The sequence below is a fragment of the Anneissia japonica genome, unplaced genomic scaffold, assembly GCF_011630105.1.
Source record: "Anneissia japonica isolate Jap-2015-1 unplaced genomic scaffold, ASM1163010v1 scaffold281_len866295_cov195, whole genome shotgun sequence".
NCBI classification, from domain to species: domain Eukaryota; kingdom Metazoa; phylum Echinodermata; class Crinoidea; order Comatulida; family Comatulidae; genus Anneissia; species Anneissia japonica.
This window is the reverse complement of record NW_022728190.1, coordinates 181,772-201,889: the sequence shown is the minus strand read 5'-3', so window position 1 is coordinate 201,889 and position 20,118 is coordinate 181,772. Positions and strand designations below refer to the sequence as shown.

Here is a 20,118-nt window from a genome sequence, read left to right as displayed (position 1 = left end):
TGGCAAAAGGCTTGGTGGCAAAAAGCCATGTGGCAACAGGCTGGAACTCAAATTAAAAATAAAGGTATTGATCAATTTTTTTTTTTATGCTGGATTGAAATTTGTAATACCAATAGTGAATATTTCAGACTCTTCTAATTTCAAACCAAGCTACTTAATTGCACAATTTCTTTGAAAAAAAAAACCCGAAGGAAACAAACCAGACACAATAAAGTGTATCCCAATAATACGACAGCATGTAAAAATAGTTAAGTTGTACGTTTTAGAATGCAATAAAATAGTATTGATAATAGAAAATACAATTATTACTGTGCCTACATTTTGGTATAATTTTAGTTCACCAATTAGAACAATATAAAATTATAATTATAAAACACAATAAAGTCAAATATGTCTGCCTGTGGTAGGATGTTTATTTGATGAATGGCACAGTAATACAATGAGATAACATCACACTCTTCTCAAGAACACATACTGTACTTCCTTCCAAGTTTACACTCGCTCCATTATTTGAGAATTAATGACACTTCACTTAACAAAACAGTTGCCATGAAAGAACTTGTTGAAAATAATAGACACTAAATACCAAAGATTAAGTTTCCTTCAGGCAAAGATTGGGAATTCTGTAGTCCTTGGTGACAGTGAATAGGGTTGTTTTCTTTAGGGATACAGCCTTAGCTATTCTAAAGCTGAAGGTGTCCAGTTTGAGAAAATATCCTTTCTTGGTTTATAATTCTTGCCTGTTACAAGAGAAACTAGATACTAGTTTACAACCAAGTTCATTTGCATGCATTCCATATAATAACCTATGGAATCTTAATCTCAAATTAACTTTAATAGTATATTTTGGCTAGCTGTTGGTATATTGACAATACCAAGCAATGACTATGCTGCAGACATAAACTACTATATATAAGGAAACAGAATGTACAATTTTACTTGAATTCTGAAGCAAAACATGCCAGGGATAAATGAAACCAAAATTAACGTAATACATCATTTTATTTTCCTAAAATATAAATGAAAATAACAGAAAAAGATAAAAGATACAAGAATATTGTCATTTTAATTATTAAATATATTTTCAGTAAGAATAGTGCTTTCTCTGTTTCTTTAACTTACCACTTATTACATGAGAACAGAAAGTTTCTACAATATACAGAAATAAATTAAATAAATATATAAATATTCAAATAGTTTCATCTCGTTTGCTTATAATGATCGTAGAAGTGATTGACGATTGACGAAGTCATGTTGATAACATAGACGAAAGCTCGCAGTAAGTTTACATCAAATTTTGCTTGCATTATATTATTGATTAAACAGTTCTAGAATTATATAAATATTCAAAGCCTATAGTGGCTCGATATTTGTCGGGCATATAACTTCTGTTATCATTAACTGCATGAACAATGCATCACACAAGCTTGAGGCTAAATTTGAAAACTTTTCCACGCTTTCTTTATCATGTCTCAATGTTAAATGAATAAGACGAGATAAACGATGAACCCTGGGCAAATTGATGCGATTAAAACTAATTCAACTTCACACGTTTGATGGCGCAGTTAAAACGTGTATGAACGGAGATACATGATAGATGAACGATGCATAGCTAACGGTTAATGGCGGACAAATGAATCAGAAGATGACCTACTTTTTTGCCATTGTTCGTGAAGAAACTGTAATTGAGGTATTTTCAATGCATTAATAATCATATCGTGAATTTATAATTTAACCTCTGACCTATGAGACTAGCAATGAAGTCATGTGCAATTTTGTTTTGACAGATTTTATAGAAATGTTAAGATTTGGTCACTTGTTTTCAGTAGGCATTATATACTGTAAATGTCATTAGAATCTTATAGACAATGTAATAAATAAAATTGGTAAGGATGTGGCGAATATTAATGATAAGAGGGATATAATGAATAAACTTTGAGATAATCTTTGACAATAACCATCTATTCAATAATCTATAATTATTAACAAAATCAGGTTGAATCCAGCCACTAATGCGCAATACATTACGATAGCGGCAATCAGTTATTTAGATCTCGTATTTTTATACAGCAGAGATTATATTAGATTTGGAAGCATTCGAAAACACCGCTACAATTATTATCGCTCTCCATCCAGTGATAATGTATGGGTACGTGGTACATTAGGACGTGAATGATTTGGAATAAAAGTATTCTGTGAGGCCTAACAAAAAAAATGTTAATTTATTATCCTATCTAGGCTGGAAATACTATAGAAGAGATGCAGATTGTGATGATAAAACTAATCATTCTTTTTTATTGGTCCTGTTAAGTATATATTATAGGAATACACCTAAGTAGGGTAGAGGCAAATTAGTACTACTATGAACTCAGCTTGCATTCTCAACAGGACTATGATTGTGGAATCTTTCCCCTATTTTAAAATTGTTGTTTCTTTTCCATTTCAACTATTTATTTCGGTCTTGTTCCTTTTAGTAAACTAAATTGGCACTAAGTTGGCATACATGGATCTAAGCCGTTGGTTGGCTGAGAGGTATAAGGGAGCCTTCGATTTGTGCGCGGCGACGCTAGAACGGAATCACTCATGCGTGACTGTCATACCTGGCATCCTACGTTCTCTGCATACGTAGATTTGGCAAAATTGCGTTCCAGAATCTACTCAACGAGGCAGTGCCGGATTAAGCATCGTCTGGCCTCAAGGCACATTTTGGAAATGGCCCATAAATGTTAATTGAATGGACCCCATGAACATCCGATGGCCGCAGGCACAAAATCTTTCGTGTCGGAGAGAAGCGTTACTCTGCCACAACTCTAACAGTAGAATGTCTCCGAGTTTTCTGGCCTAATAATACCGGAAAATAGAGTGTAAATAATATTGCAGTCCAACTTTTGATGGCCCATCATTTTTGCCTGGCCCACAAGGCTTGTGCCTTATTTGCCTAATGGTTAATCCGGCACTGCAACGAGGTGACCTTAACGTTATCGCATGCGCAGACGACTTTTAGTGACGTCATTATGTTCTACGTCCTACTGTCGTTGCGTAATCGAAAGCTCCCTTTTGTTCCTGCTTCTTGTGCTGAAGACCTCAGTTCAAACTTGGCCAGCGTCAATTTTTTAATTGGCGTCTGATCGCTTGGTTCCTCAAATAACCCTCATATTGAGATGGGTTAAGGACAATGTTTGCATTCGTCCATTATATATTGTTGTTAGGTCAGGTGGTGCTGCACTGTGGCTGCAGCGAGTCCCCAGGGGCCCAGCCCAAATTTCCAATTTCCAATCAGAATGAGGACCAATAAATAATTATTCAATATTATATGGACAGCTAGGATTCACCCCGAAGGATACAGGCTGTGGCACACTGCGTATGATGAAATTTGTTCCAAATCACTAAAGAAAAACATCATTTATCAGGTTTAAATACTAACATCAAAGAGTACAGAACTACAAGAAGTCCTACTGTCCTGATTTTGCATGCAGGCAATGAAATGGAAACAAAGTACTAACACGAGATAGGGGGTGCCCTATTATGATTCGAATCTGACAGGAGTAGTGTTAAAAAAAAACAAACAGGCATTCTTCAAGCAGTGCACATTCAATATGAAAGACACTTGTGTTCTTTTCAAAAACGCCCTCTAAGTCGTGGTAATACTTTCCGAGATAGGGTTGCATTTCAACAAAACCCCAAGAGTCGGACCTCTTGCAATTTTATACGCTTTGCTAAAACTAAGTTACTATCACTACATACAGGTATTACTGTATAGAAGAATCTAAACAATAAAATAACCTATCTAATTGGAAAGGTAACTAAATTAAATGAATGACTAAACACTCATATATTTAATGTGCTTTCACTCTAATTGAAAGGAATTTTGTACACATTATTAAATTTTATGTGACAAATTTGTGTGATGTGCCCATACAGTATATGGGCACGATGATGTCATATTACACCCAAATATGGGCATACTGCAGTTATTTGTCACATGAAGTTTGAGTGTGGACAACACTTTAAATGGATCTAGTCTAGAAAATAAAAATCAATACAAATTTCACATTTACAATCTGAAAAGTAATCTGCAAACAACTGAATCATTCAATCAATCAATCAATCAATTTGTAGTTATACAATATCATGCAATTCTCTTTTACGTATGTTCCAAATGCAATATATTAATGTATACCATAATATTATAGCTATTACTATAAAATATACATTAAAATAAATTAAAAAGTTTAAATGGCTTACCAGAAGATAAGTTGAACTTTGTCATAACAAACTGTAAATGACTGCATGAAATGCCGTCTTAAGAATGTATGCCGATTCACACCCTAAATAAATCTCTCACCTCATTATAATAATAGGTTTTCAAAAACACTTATGGGAGTCATAAATGAAAGAGTACTGATTGCAAGAAGTCGACAATTTGGCGTAATGAAAGCGGTATTTCCAAAGATAATGACACGCACATTCGCAAGAAATAACGCTCTGGCAATAATGAAATAATAGCGTTTGTCGGTGTTGATTAACCGAGCATACTGGGACTTGATGCTATCAAAGGTATCGTTGCGATACTAGCTAGGGGACACGTATCGTAAGCATTCTGATGTGATATCAAAGCGAACTTGACAGTCAAACTACTTGAAGTATGACACTGAATGCATCAAACTCACATCACGAGTAATGTGCATTAAAATCGGCATATTGAAAGTCTCATGCAGGTTGGGAAATCTTCTCTTAAATCACGCAATCCTTGAATAGCTTGCAATATAACGAGCATGATTCTCATTCCGCCAACTTTTTGGTTTTCTCCCAATTTTAACTTTTTCCCAACGTGACCATCAACCTAATCGAACTCATCAGTTCAAAAGATATTTCACAATCACCGCAAGAAAAAACATTTCAAAATTCTGCATACAAGTCACTGTAGATTTTCCAACTCTCTGAAGCAATAAATTGCACAAACGCTAATAATACACCATAAAAAGAATCAAAGGCTGTAAAATGATGTAATATAAAATATAGTAGAAAAAGGTAAAATAATGTTGGATTGTCAATTTTAGGTCTATATCCAAAACTTTAATCTACCAAAACAGTCTTTTTTATACTTTTTGCTAATTATATTGACATTTTTATTGCCTATACAGTATATGGATGTTTTATGACAACATCATGTCGATAAATATGGGCAATTCACACTAATTTGTCACATAAAATTTGTATGTTTAAGTCATCAATACTACATATTAAGGGGAAGGGGCTGGCCAACCCCTTATTCCACTAAGGTTATAAGTTTCTATATTTTCCATTCTATTCCATAAATGTCTAGGCATGATCATACAAAATCTTAAGCAATGTTTTTTATGTTGAGATTTGTAAAATATGAAGATGTGGTCTATTTATAGATTCTATATTTCAAACATGCTAGAAGCATAATTACTTTAAGCTTTCCCATTCTCTGTATCTATAGCAACAAGCCCTCATATTACATACATCTACTTACAAAATGTTAGACTTAACTTCCAGCCATGTTGCCATGCCAATCAAACCATGATTGCCGACAGGAATAATTCATTATGTTTTGTCACATGATTTATCTCTGATCTCCTCTCTAAGCCAGTAATATCAAGAGTTTTGGACACATTGCAAATATATTGATTCATGTTGTAGAAAAAACAATGTGAACAAATGTGCTTCTTTTGTGGAAAAAAGAAATTAAACCTTGCACAAACAGAAAACATCAAAATGAGCTTGGATTTATATTGTGCCGAATTCTACAACGAAGGTTTACCTACAGTAGTAGCACATTCATGACTTAGCACAAACTAATTGTGCCCCCTCATTTTTGAGCAATTTCCATGGACAATATTTCCCACTGATTCCATATATACATTTATGAGAGTATAGTAAGCCAGATACAAACAGAGAAAGAGATGTAATTGTGAGTGAATGAATAGACATTTTTTATGTATTATTTATCGGCTATTAGTACTTGCCCAATGATCGTGCTGATCAGATGGGCGTTGTAATGTTTGTGCCGATTGTTTAGCAGATTTTTCATCGTGGTAAGAATAGAAGGCTTCCTGTGAGACTGGTTGCCAGGTAATTGAATAAGCCTGACATTAATCTCATACTTCCTCGATACACCTGCAATTTCAAGTCAATGTTACAAAATCATACTTGAGCTCCTAACAACAAAAGAATCGTTCAAATCGTCTACAAATTTACACAATCATGCCGAAGTAATATACATGTATCTAACTGCATGAGGCAAAGGAAAAATCATTTGTGTGAATTTTCTAATAATTATTATATATATCATTTGTAGCGGATGTTCAAACGCCCAATAAGTCAATATTACAGATGATGGGTTCAGACCACTTTAGCCCCACCAGGGTTGGGGTACGAAATGTTATGTTAATGAGCGGAAATAGCACTAGAACAAAAAATTTGAATGAAATTTGTTTTTCTTTTTCCCTATACCAACACCCCCACCCATCTCCACACTTATATCCACCTATGCTGCTACTACTGCTACTTTCATTTAGAATTCAAATTATTGTTTTTAAGAATTGGAGTAAAATTTTGTAGTCGTTGAGTTATATTTATATGCACATAATGGTTATACTACAGTACTAAAAATATTGCATAAGAATGATCCAAAATCTCCTAAGAATATAATCTGCCAACCATCCAGCACATTTCTGGCCTCTACCTAGGTGATTTGAAAAAAAGGAATGGGATACAATTGTTAGGCAGTGGACACCTACCTGAAAATATCCTCAGCCACCACAGACTAGAGTTGAAGGAAGAGTCAGGTGCAAAATAATTACAAAGATGAAAGTTATGCTGTAGAAATCTATAACCTTTGAAATTTACAAGTGCTGTACTTTAAAAAAACTGGTATGGTTTTAACAATGTTATCTTTCTCCACCTAGGAGTATAAATGGGTGCCTACAGTTACTTAGTTCAAATACTAATCGGCTGATTACTAGCTGCGACATTATAGAGACTACCCTTAGGGAGCGGGGTTATGTGTTCCATGGGTGTTTTATCCATTGGCAAGCACTAATAATGTAAAGTGCATTGATGCATGTTGGCATTATCCTTAAAACACATGTATTATTTTTCTAAATACATATTGAACAAATGCTTTAAAAAATACAATGCTATTTACAGATATTTCCACACAGTGGGGCAGGAACATACAGTAGGCAGTAGTGAACAGCTACCAACCATATTGAATATTAAAACATTAGGGATCTGAGAAGTAAATGAGATGCAATCAAAACAACTAAGAACAACACCAAATGCTAGCAGATATTGACAAACGTGTGCAAATCTAATAAACTGCGGCCACCTACTAATCAAATTCCAATACAGTCGAACAAACATAATAATGCAGATAAATTGACCATGTACTATATCATTGTGCAATCCCCAACAATTTCTTCATATATAAAGCTCACTGAACTGGCCATACACAATGGACACTATGCTAACATATTGTAACCCTTTAAGCTTTTTCCACATGATATTAGGTTTATGTGACAAATATCTGACCTGTCCATATGGATGAGATACAATATGACATCATCATGTCCATATATGGGAAAATCACAAAATAATCTACAGTACCTTACACTCTGTCCACACTATCAAATTTACAGTAATGTGACAAAATTGTGTGATGTAATAATAATGGTGTCATATTTACATCCAAATATGGGCATATCACATTCATTTATCACTTAAAATTTGATAGTGTAAACAGAGCTTTATAACCATGGGAGTGTGGACAGAGCTTAAGGCATTTTTTAGTGATGTGCCCATATATGGGCATGATGATCTCATATTACACCCAAATTTGGGCATATCACATTTATTTATCACATATAATTTGATACTAGGGTGAACAGAACTTTATAAACATGATAGTGTGGATGGAGGTTTACAGAGTTCTCAATTGGATTGAGTACATCAATCAATGTCTTTACCATGTGTTCTGGTTGTATTGGATCAATCGAAGTATAATGCGTACATTTTGGATCAAATTACTTGATCCTGTTAGTATCCATTTCAAAATTGTGAATATTAGAACTTGTATATAGGTCATTGTTGGGTAACACATAGATATCTTATTCTGGTCTAAAATTCATATTTTAATTTTGCTCTTCTACAGTATTTATTAACTATACTCACATTTCTTAACCTTTTTTTCACAACCATTATTTTTCATTAATTTCTATAATTAATTTTTATTAATTGAATTTTAGTCAGCATAAACACAAGTTTATATATATATATTTTTTTAAATTTTATTCACGAAGTAGACTTGAAAAAGTAGGCCTACCTAAATTGTTGGAAATACTTAATATCTTGTAGAGAGATGATTAATTTATACATTTTTTCAAAATAAATGTAAGTTGTAAGCAGCAGTGAATCGTGAGTGCCATGTGTATTTACCACAACTAAGTTAACAGACTTGTGTTCACCATTAGATTAAAAAAATGAAACTAAATACTACCTGTGTCAAATTACCATGTTCAAGGCATTGAATCTAAGACAATTCCACCAAACCTATCTCCTACAATATCATAAACCCCTTACAGTGCATTTAACTTACTTCGGCAAAGCACTTTACCTAAGGTTGTCTGTCCATACCCAAGAGTATAATTCTAAATCGGTACTTGGTAGGTTAGAATTCGCTGATTAGTTGAAACAGTGCGGAATTCTCCCCCAGGGTAAAGAGTATGTGTTCTAAAGGCCGGGGTAATAATGTAAAGCACATACTGACGATCAAAGCTTTTTAGTTGTTGCTAATTCAAAAATATAGGAGCGGGATAATTTACGCATTTGTTAATTGATGAGGAAAATATTTATCAATATAATTTCCCGTTCAAAGCTAAATTACAACATGCTAAACACTGTACACAAAGCTAGAATTTCAAATATTTATTCTTCATGTTTATAAGGCCCATTAAAAATTATTATTAGTTTATCATCCTATCTAGGCTGGAAACGTGATGAGGGAAGGGAGTCTTTTCATTTTTCTAAAGCCAAATATTGCCCTTGGGTTGTTTGCTGATGCACTGATATTTAAAGTAAAATACATGATTGAGATAATACAAACAATATCTACTAATTATATACTAAAAACTGAAAGCAAATTAAAAAAAAAAATTGAAAATATTTTTCCCCCGAACATTTCCCAATACTTTAGAAGGGTGATAAACTAATCATTTTTTTTATCGGCCTAAACTCAACACTGATGATACATCTTTGTATTCTCCCAAGGTTGTTTTTATATGAGAGATTTTATTATACTCCAGGAATTATTATTATCAAATACAGTATGTTACTTACTAGCTTGCATTTTTCAATGGAAATAGCAATCAAAATGTAGGATTCACTGAATAATGATTTTTTATTCAGTGAGACACGTCTTTTCTTTGTACTGAATGCTTAATATTAAGTATGTAGCCATCACCTGGGAGACGATATTAACTCTTCGACCTTATTTCATGCAAAGGCATAACCTTCCACACTTGACATATAAAAACCCCAAATTAACCTCTTCCAATCGATAATTATTAATAAATGTCATCATTAACTTCATTCACCTAATCAGTGCTCTATTTTGTTCTATACTATGAATACTGTATATCAATTGAACTACTTTATAGTTTAAAAAATGCAGGAAATATCAATCTTTCGCCTACTTGAAATGAAGTTGAAATGGTAATTGAACATGAAAATGCGAACGTTTCATCTTAGATGATAAACATGCAAGACTAGCATGGCTGGGGGAAATACTAATACATCAAAAATTAACTTGATCCATTTTCGCCTCCTATAAACAAGTTACCCTACATCATGCAATACAATTACTCTTCTTTCTCTTCATCTGCATTTAATACTGTAATAAAGGAATGTATTCAATCATTTTTATCTGAAATTTTCAACTCAAATTGACAGATAAAGATGGTAATATAAATATCACTTGTTTTCACTTAATATTAATGCAATCTTTTACCACTACTTCATTATTTAAGTCCATTATTCGCACTTTTAATTCAAATTTTATCAGAGAGCAATGTAATGAATAAATAGAATATTTTTAACATATGTTTCAACTAATATTTCATCAATTGTATCTTGTGAGCGGTGATACAGTATAATGCAATATAATATATATATATATATATTTTTTTTTAATTGGTTAATTTTTAATCATTTTAATTACTAATTTTTTTCCTTACCTGTATTACATTGTAGAAACGTGGTATATAAAAATTATTACAAATAATACAAATGTTATATTGCTAATTAAACTAAGGCATTCAATTTGAAATAGATTTGAAGTGCAATTATCATCATTATACTTCATCTTTCCCATCAGTTCTACAACCATAAATGCTGGTACATTAAGTAATAATTCCCACTAACAATAATAATGCGTCATTTGCTATCGGCCAAACATTGCCCATTTCTTACGTGTACAACACAATAATTTCAATTACGCACAAGTTCATTCACCTTTTTATCTTTGGATTTTCATTGTTCTTAGTCTCAACGCATCATTACCATTTTTAGCATCTCTAAAGAAACATCTTCGGAAGCTTCTTCTTTATTAAGCTTGTAACACCGCTTTTATGTAGTGTGGCAGATTTTATAAGCATCTTCTTGTCTGTATTCATTAAGTTCTTTGCTATGAACTATCAATTACTTCGCTCTATATCTGTTCTGTTCTCTTAAAATCATGAGATACTGTTAAGTACACAAAAAAAGTTTATAATTTATTCTAAAAATATAGACAACTTAGAGGTGAAAGACAAACATCTAAAAAGACATATAAAAATATAAAATTTATAAATTGAGATTCACAAACAAAACAAAAAAAAATAAAGGAAACCAAAATTAAAACTAAATTGTCCAGAAAGCCAATATTTTTTAGACTGCATATGTATTATAGTTTAATATACAGTAGGCATTATAGTAGAAAGCATGATATTATAGAGAACATGGCAGGGATGGAGAAGCATTAGTGATTGGTCAGGCAATACCAATCTACCTCTACAGTAGATGCTTGGAAACAGCAATCTGAGACCAAAAAATCATTTTCGGAGTCTCTCAATCTATGTCGCCTACTGATGGCTATATGAAGAAAATATAATACCATGCACACTTCAAACCATTGGAGCAAAGATTAAGAAATATTGATTTAATATTCTGTGGTTTATTAAAACAAAATATTGAACCGATATGGTTACCATTCATAAATTAAATCAAAACAAATGTCTGTTTCATCAAACAAACTGTTTTCATTCAAACACTTGTTAGACTTGCCATCACCTTACCAACAAATGACTATGTACACTGAAGAAAACTAATAACACTGAAATTGTTGCTTTAGTGGGTGCTTAGAATTCCCAACCTTCTAGTTCAATATCACAATATCAGTATTCAAGGGACAAAATTTTTATGGTTCAATATTGATTTTAATAGAAAATTCACCTGTTTTAACACAATAAATATCATGTTTAGTTATTAAAGCCAACTGTTATGAATGACTAAAATAGGTCTACGGGAATTGTTTGATCTCATGTACTGTACAGTAGCTACTGTAAAAGCCTGAGTGTTTTAAAATACTGTATAGGCCTATAACAATGTTCAAATTTTTCATAAATATCTGAGGTTGTATAGCTTGGTAGTTAAGGTGCTTGCCTTCCAATCCCATGATCCTGGGTTCAATTCCTATGTCGGTAACAGGAGTTTTTCTCATGAACAAATATAACTCCACTCCCAAGGCCTGATAATACAGTAGGAGTTTTTGTAAAGCACGTTGTCTGTACAGGTACTGTAAGTTTGTCTTAACATATGTGGGTAATAATAAAATAAATTATTATAAATTCCTAAGATTATTCAAAGATACTCAGTTACAAGTTTAGTTATCTAGATCCTTTACGTTGCTTTCAATATTAGAAAAGAGAAAGTCGCATCTAATAATAAATATTGATCATGTTATTGTTGTTGTTACTGTACATTTATGGCCTCATGAGCCGATGGCCTGATAGGTTGAATAAAATTAGGTAGTTGCCCGAATGAATGAATGAATAAATTAAAATAAAATCTGTTGTTTGAGTAAAACACTGACATTTACAAAATAAGTACTAATTCATGTTCTATTTTACGATCATAGGAAGATGAATCTGAATATCAGGTAGCTTCTTAAACAGGGGCGTATCAAATAGATGGTTTCATTATTTTAAAGGCATTGTTTCCATTGTTTTCAAGTAGGCAGGTAAGTATCAAACAGTAATCCCGGGGTGTACCAAACAGATGATTCCATTATATTAATACTACAGGGTTAATCAAATTTTTTCAAGTATGAAAGATTTCTTTTTGTTTATAAACAGTAAAGGAAATTAATACATACATTCAGAAACCAAATTGTGATTAAAATTTATAACCGCTCCTTTGTGAGACAACATTCATAATATTACATTATGATGTATATTATACAAATTGCAATACAATACATAATATAGGGCCTACCATACCATATTTTCCATACTCGTGACAAAGGACTTGTATTATAGTATTACTGACAAAAATCTGACCTAAACACCACAAAGACATGCACACATCATGGCATGGGCAAATAATTGGACAAAGATAAATATTAAAATATTATACAGGTTATGTACACTTTGATTGATTCAAATTAAATGAACACAGGATAGAATTTACTACATCCATTTTTATTATTGTAGATAGCACATTTTATATATTTTGAGAAATATGTAAAGCACCTTCCTTGGAACATAAGGCCTTTTCCCTTTTGCTGGTAGTACAGAAATTGAGCAGTGGATCTTAGATTCAGATCCCAATGGGGACAGTATGCTTTTCTTAAAATTGTTTTCAATAATGAAGACCTGCATAAAAATCTCATATTGCAAGAGGCGGAAAAAACAACTCTAGTACATAAAGACATTAAAATATGACTGACTACTACAGTATAACCATGTGACCTAGCCTACATTTTGACAAGAATATGTAATAGCATTTTACAGCAGGATTACACATGATGGGTAGGGTTTACTCGAGTCCTCATTACGGGCTTATCGAGTAAAGTGCACATTGGATGCAAGTACAGGACAGCTGTCGGGTATTAGAAACTGCCGACAAATCAATCGCGCTTCTAAAGGCAATCCGATAGATTCATCTAGCAAAGAAAAAAAAACCATATAAGAACTAACTATTATTCCCAGTGGGAAAGATTTATGATGGCAGATTTTTCTACTTATCAATCCTGACATACCATTAGTTATTGTCACTTTCCAGACTAAAAAATATTAAATACAACAAAATAAAATAAATTACCTTCACAATATGGATAGAAACGTATTTGTTCAGAGAAATTCACCTTGTCAAACATATTGGAGATGAAATTATACTAAAAGGAACTCAGACATCTGACAGCTGGTCCAAAGACTAGCTTTAATATCTCTCCGCAACATACCCAACTCTATGTCTATTGCCATCTACTGTAACTATCTACAGTATCTGTGTCTAACTATGCTATATCTATTTCAATGGCCAACCACTATCTATACGTCTCTCTCTATATATATATCTATTTCAATGCCCATATTTTATTCCGGTGATTTAAACAGAGACAGTAATCAGTGGTTCCTCCAGAATTAGCATGATAGAAGACGATGTTCTTACAGGGAACGCAAGTCAGCATGGTCAGGCATTGCTCAGAAACTTTTGTTGGGATTAATGTCCGAGCGAAATAAAAACAAACATGAATTGAAAAATTCAAATACTGCAATAAATATGAAAGGATTCTTAGTTGACACCTGGACAGATCACAGTAGCTGATACCAGTTTACCAGTTAGCTCAGTTCACACCCCAAGCTTTTCTGTATACAGCGCTATATAAATCAAATTACAATAAATTACATTACCTAGGAAAATAATAAACAATTTCAATTTTAATTTGATTACTATCAGTGACAACTAACATGTGATTACAAATAACTAACTGGAAGAAGGCAGCCATTTTTATTCGTCAGATTCGAGTTTTACAGTATAACTGAACTTCCCTAATTGCAAGATCATCGTTCTGAAGAGGGTCTTCATTATCAAATAACACTGTTCTACTCTAATTAACCACAATAAACACTTCTTGACAGCTCATGAAATCCTATAACTACATTTAAGGCGCACAGGGCCAGGGTAGACTCAGGGAAGATTACATGTTTACTTTGTCCAACCATGCACAATTCATCCTCATTAAGGCGACTCCTCCTGTCAAAGTTCTGCGATATTATCTTAGCTTGCCCACTTTGCTAGCATTAGAGTGACCTCTTTAAATGTCGTCTTCTTGTGACTACATGGGATATGATTAGGGAGCAATAACGTGCCCAACAGTGCCACTAATTACAACAACAATATTTCTCCGAGTTCTCACGCATTCAGAGTAGAATATCATGCAAAGAAGGTGCATGTTATTCATGGACTTGGAAATGTGATGGTCTCCTATGAAATTCAATCAGGGTAGTGTTTATTCTTTCCTTCAGCATTTACCTACAGTAGAAGTTAAAAAACAGAAGTCTGATGAAAGAAAATCTTGAAGCTTGTTATAGACTCCTCAAAGGCATCCTTTGCCCAATGGGAGGAAGCTTGTTGTGTGGCTTACCATTAACTGTATTTAATCGCAATTACTCCACTACGATAATCCAATCATTATCATAAATTATGATTAGCATATCTCGACATATTCATTCAAAATATTAAAACCTTATGTTTGAATGTTATATAACATTATATACCACATCATAATCACACAATATAAATCTCTACATTTTGTACAATATTTTTAGGTATTTAATGAGTGTATGTATGGATGTGGAAATCTATATTTACATTTATTACTATATTTATCTATTGGCCTACATTATTTCCGAAATGTTTTTATGCCTCATTCATATTATTCATTTGACAGAAGTCAGAAAACTTACCGTTATTTACTACAGTACATACCAAATCGATGTGTGACTGATGAAGACAACAATGACAACAATATTAACAACAACAATAACAATAATTAATAATAGAATATATATAAAAAGTGTATTGTAATGACTGTTTTTTATGCTTCGTTTTTTAAAGTTATCAATTAAAGTTGACACAGGTAGTAGCACATACGTATCCTTTAATCATTTAGATTTATTGTATGTTTATGATAAATACCATGTACTGTAAATGCTCATCAATATTCCTGGTAACAAATACATTCTATGTTCATTAAAGGTTTCATATTTTCCTATCTTACAGTAGTTTGGTAAATGCAAGTAATTAACAGTAATAATGAGGAGTAAAGGTCGTAAATTGGAGAGTATGACTTTAAGCGATTATAACTCCTTGTAAAAAATTACAGTATTCAATCATGATCAATACACGTGTCTTAACACCTTTAGTTTGCATTGGTGCAAGTTCAGACACCATCCATAAACATCATCAAATTCTTGCGATTTATCTTCCAAGTTATCGAAGAAGACAAATGCGTGTTGTCACCCAGCCAACACCAAAAGCATTCAGGTGTGTTGATAGATTTTTAGAGTTGTTTAATTGCACATCTTAATGCATTGACTAGCCATAGTAAAGCCAACCAACTACCTGTATTGATTCACTCTTATGGTGGATTTGACAAGCATTGTTCCTGATCAGAACTGTGCAATGTATAACACAATGCGGCACCATTTGAGACCCATTGGCCCAGAAGCTAACACGCATGCTACCCAAACCATTGTGCCTTTAGCTCTGTGCGATGTTGCCACCGCCTGGCCCGAAAACACGACTACGTAAACAATTCCAGCTCAGATATCACAGTTTCAACTATGTATTGTATTTGTTTAATCATAACAATTCATATTATACAACCTCTAATAAGAAACATCATTGATCCATAAAATTAAATATTGCTTGTTTTCCAAGTCACAACATTTCCATTAAAGAATACAAAATCTACTACTGTTTATCTTTTAGCCCACTTTATGAAAAGTCCTCCTACGGCATTCTGGAGCCAGCAACAACCAAGGAATCTGTAATTCGTTCATCAGAAAGCTTTTACAAATTATAAGAAACAAACCATGTTAAATGTATCATGCTGTTGTTAAATATTTAAAAGATGGGTTATAATACAGTATGCTGTGATAAACATGAAGATGTTATAGGGGTCTTAATAATAATAATTTACAGAGAATAACATTTTCATAGGCTGACATATTTTCATTGTGATCACCAGATGCTGGCAAACAACCAAGATTTAAAAGCCACTGGCTTTACAGTCCTAATCACTGTTGAAATTTCATGAAGGAAATATTAATAAATTGTTCAAACATAGTGGCACAAGCCTGTACAGTAGGTAGTATTTCTAAAGAGAGGTTTCTAATTTTTCACAAAAGGACACTTGAAGTCCACACTCACCTCATCCCCACATGGCTGGGAAAGATTTTAAGGCTAAAACACCTCAGAAATGGCACTCCAAGTCCAATTCAAACATTTGGATTAATTTCAAGAGCCTCCATGGAAAAAGGCACTTTTTAAAAAAGCCTAATTTATAAGGGCTTTCTGGAAAAGGGGGATCTTCGAACCCCTCTGTTGTAGCCAACAGGCTTGAGGGGATCCTAGGGAGAAATTGTTTTGCATACAATGGAACTTTGTGGATAAAATATGAAGGCTAATAGTAGTAAGTGAATGGTGAAAAATGAAGGTTCTAACAACATTACTATAAAACCATCCATCTCAGGGGATTCAAGTTCTTTGAATAACAACAGCAAACACTTGAGCACTCTGTCCTGCGAATGAAAACAAAGTGAAGAGCTGGCGCTAGAAAAGGTCAAACTCTTAGAAACAGAGAACTGAGTGACATGGCGATCAGGTCATCACCTTAGGAGAAATTGGGTCCACTTGAGATCATTTTCACCAGAGCCACACTTCATTTATCTATAAATACTTGATAATTGTTGTTCTTGCAGTGATGTTTTTTCATCCGATAATTCAGCCCAGGTAACCTATACATTGCTGGCTCCTACTGTAGAACTACAGTATACTATACTTCCCGATCATAAACATCATTAATATTTTTCCTTTCGGCTATTATGGAATAAATCCAAATATCTGTAAGGCATCATTAGGAAGCCTGTTGATAATGTTATAGTTCATAGATCACTTTATACCATCAATATCACATAGTATCCTCTATAATACCTCCTGGCACTCAGTCTCCCATTCCATCAACAAGATTCAATAGGTAATCAGTTCCTTACATCAGTCAATTCTACCAACTACTAGTGACAATAACATATAGTAGGCCTATCACCTAAAGGTGGAGGATGATGACATTTTTGTTGTATAAACACTTTAAGCCAGGCTGCGGAGGAAAAGACAATTTTGATACTGTATGCAACAAAGGGATTTCTAATTTTTAAAATTCATGAATAATAGCTAATATTAAATACAGAAAGTCATAAGCCTAGATTTCTGAATATTTAAAAATTGAGGAGAAAAGGGTGGTCGCCCTTTTCAACATCTTCCGGCACTGTGCATAACCTCTATTAATACAGTTATACTCACACAATGCAAATAAATATTTGTTTCAATATTCAAAATCATGAAAGTGGCAATTCACTTGTTACTGGATATGTACATTTTTAAAATCAAATTTTAAAAAAATAACTAAACTAAGCTGCTATTTTCAATCCTTCATTAGTTGTTCCTTGGTACCCACTCATCCAGTAATACGTAAAAATTACGAAGAGAGAAACAGTTTATAATTGGTAATAAAACTTTGAATCTAGACAGATGCAATGAAAAATTGTTCACCAGTGTTTTATACAGAACCCCCCTTGTAATTATTAAATACAGCTTCTTTTACTTCAAATGATGTGGATTAGGAAATCTATTATACAAGTACTTAGGGGATTTGAAGAATTAACCAATATCTAACATGTAAAAAATAGTTACTCAGTTATTACTTTCATGTACTGTTACACTATTTCAATTTATTTACACTCAAATTCTTAATAAAAGACCTGTAGAATTCAAATAAGTCGTTTAATACTTACAATTTTCTAATTTGACCCAATCTATCAAAATCTCCTCTTTTTAGGATGGTGATGTCATTATTACTCAGATCACTGAAACAAAATCAAGAAATCAATGAATTAAAATTTAACTCCACATTTATCCATGAAAGTTTGTTAAAACAGGAAGTCAACATTCATGTTTTCAATTCATCTTTGTATATAAAATAAAATTTTACAGACAGGTGTTTTATTAATGTAATGTTATCAGTGGATTTAGAGTGGACTTAGGGTTAAAGGTTCCTGCCCCTATTTTTTTAAATTTTTAAATTCTTGTAAATCAAAATAAACACCAGCCAGTAAACATTAATCAAATACAATGAAAGTGATAGAGCTTCAAGAGGGACTTACACACCACCCCACTTCACCTTGCATCCCTACCCACGATTTTCACTCCACCTGCACATCCATGCCCCTCTCCCATTTAATAAGCTGGAACTTCCCCTAGTTATTGACATTTTTTCATGGGGTAGTGTGAGAAAGGAGAAACTGAATGAAAATCACTTTTTCACATTCTTATGATTATGAATTTCATGTTTTAAAAATATTATGTCTGTTGAACTACAGTAATATATCAATACAATTAAATATTCAATATTCATTTTTCTCACAAATTAAAAGGTGCATAAATATGATAACACCGATTTCAATATTTTATTCATACACTCTTAAATTGGTGAAGTTTAATGAATTTTCATAGAAAAAAAGGCTGAAAAATATAAGGAAAGGTTGAAATATATGAGTTAAAGAGTTTCCATATGTTTAAGTGTACTATCAAAAATGTTTCAAGAAATAAAAGTGACCTTTCCTAATTTAAGACTTTCACACCTTGGTTTTTTTGCCTTTTGTGTAACTGAAGTACATGTAGGCTGCTAATGTGTTTATCAAGTAAGGAAAATAATCAATAGAATGCAGAACAATGAGCTACTTTCCCCATTGCATTTGATCATTTCAACATCTTGACTTTACAGATTACTAGCTTGGCTTCATTAGTAGGCTGTCTGCCCACATCAATATAATCAACTTGATTTTTTTTTAACCAGCCAAACATCAACATCAACAGCCACTGAAAATTGCTTGAAGCAAGCGAACTCAAATCAATATGAATTGAAAACTTAGGACTGGCCTTGACAAAAGTACATGGAGTAATTTAACTTGATCTAGTTCCATTGTTACATATAGAATATATTTTTATATCCAAGGGGAAAAGGGAAAGGGCTACTTAGTAGTATATCTGAATTATAGTAAAGGGAGAAGGAGGTGGGAAGATGTCAAGAGTATAATTTCCAGCATCTATGTCTATAAATAAGTTACTGGTACAATAATTATAGACACGTTTCAACATAAGATTATTATGTAGGCTAATGATGTATTCTATCGAGTAACTGTAAATTGAAATGTAAAGTGCTGGATATTTGCAATATTGTTTCGAACTGGTTTGATGTGTCTACAGTATGTTTTTATGTGATGGACATGAAAAAGAAAATGATTCAAATACAACTTACAGTATTTCTAACCATGCATTTATTATACAGGTCACTAAAACCAACTTTGTTTTTTTTAAGAAGCAGTAAAATTTTGCCTAGGCTCAGCATCCTTATTTGATTTGCCAATTTCAGGCTCAAAATGTTCTTAATTTGTTTTAAGTGTATTAGTATTACAAAACAAACTGTTTCAAAATGAGTCAAGATTTTTATATTTAACGTTTTCTTTTTAAAGACAACATTGATTTTTCTTTTCACAAATGTTGTTAGTAATTCTGCAGACTGATGTAAGTTTTATGAGATGAGTCATGTAGTAGGCTGAGTAAATCAATAAAACATGGACGGTTTTAGTAAATGACGAGTTTAATTGACATTAGGCTGACTTTTAAGCACATAGTGCTGTTCTTCAGGTGCAAGTGATTGAAGTTTGTTGGCATTACATATCCACTGATGAGTTTATTGACTGACGAAAAATTCTA

At 32.8% G+C, this 20,118-nt stretch overlaps 1 protein-coding gene across 1 annotated transcript in view; it reads right to left on the bottom strand.

Annotated features, from left to right (window-relative positions):
- Positions 1–20,118, bottom strand: part of LOC117114014 (adhesion G protein-coupled receptor A3-like) — a 72,282-nt gene that overhangs the window by 34,321 nt on the left and 17,843 nt on the right. The window contains exon 3 of the mRNA XM_033257541.1: positions 18,138–18,209. Coding sequence (XP_033113432.1) covers positions 18,138–18,209 — 72 coding nt within the window. The remainder of the gene's footprint in view (positions 1–18,137; positions 18,210–20,118) is intronic.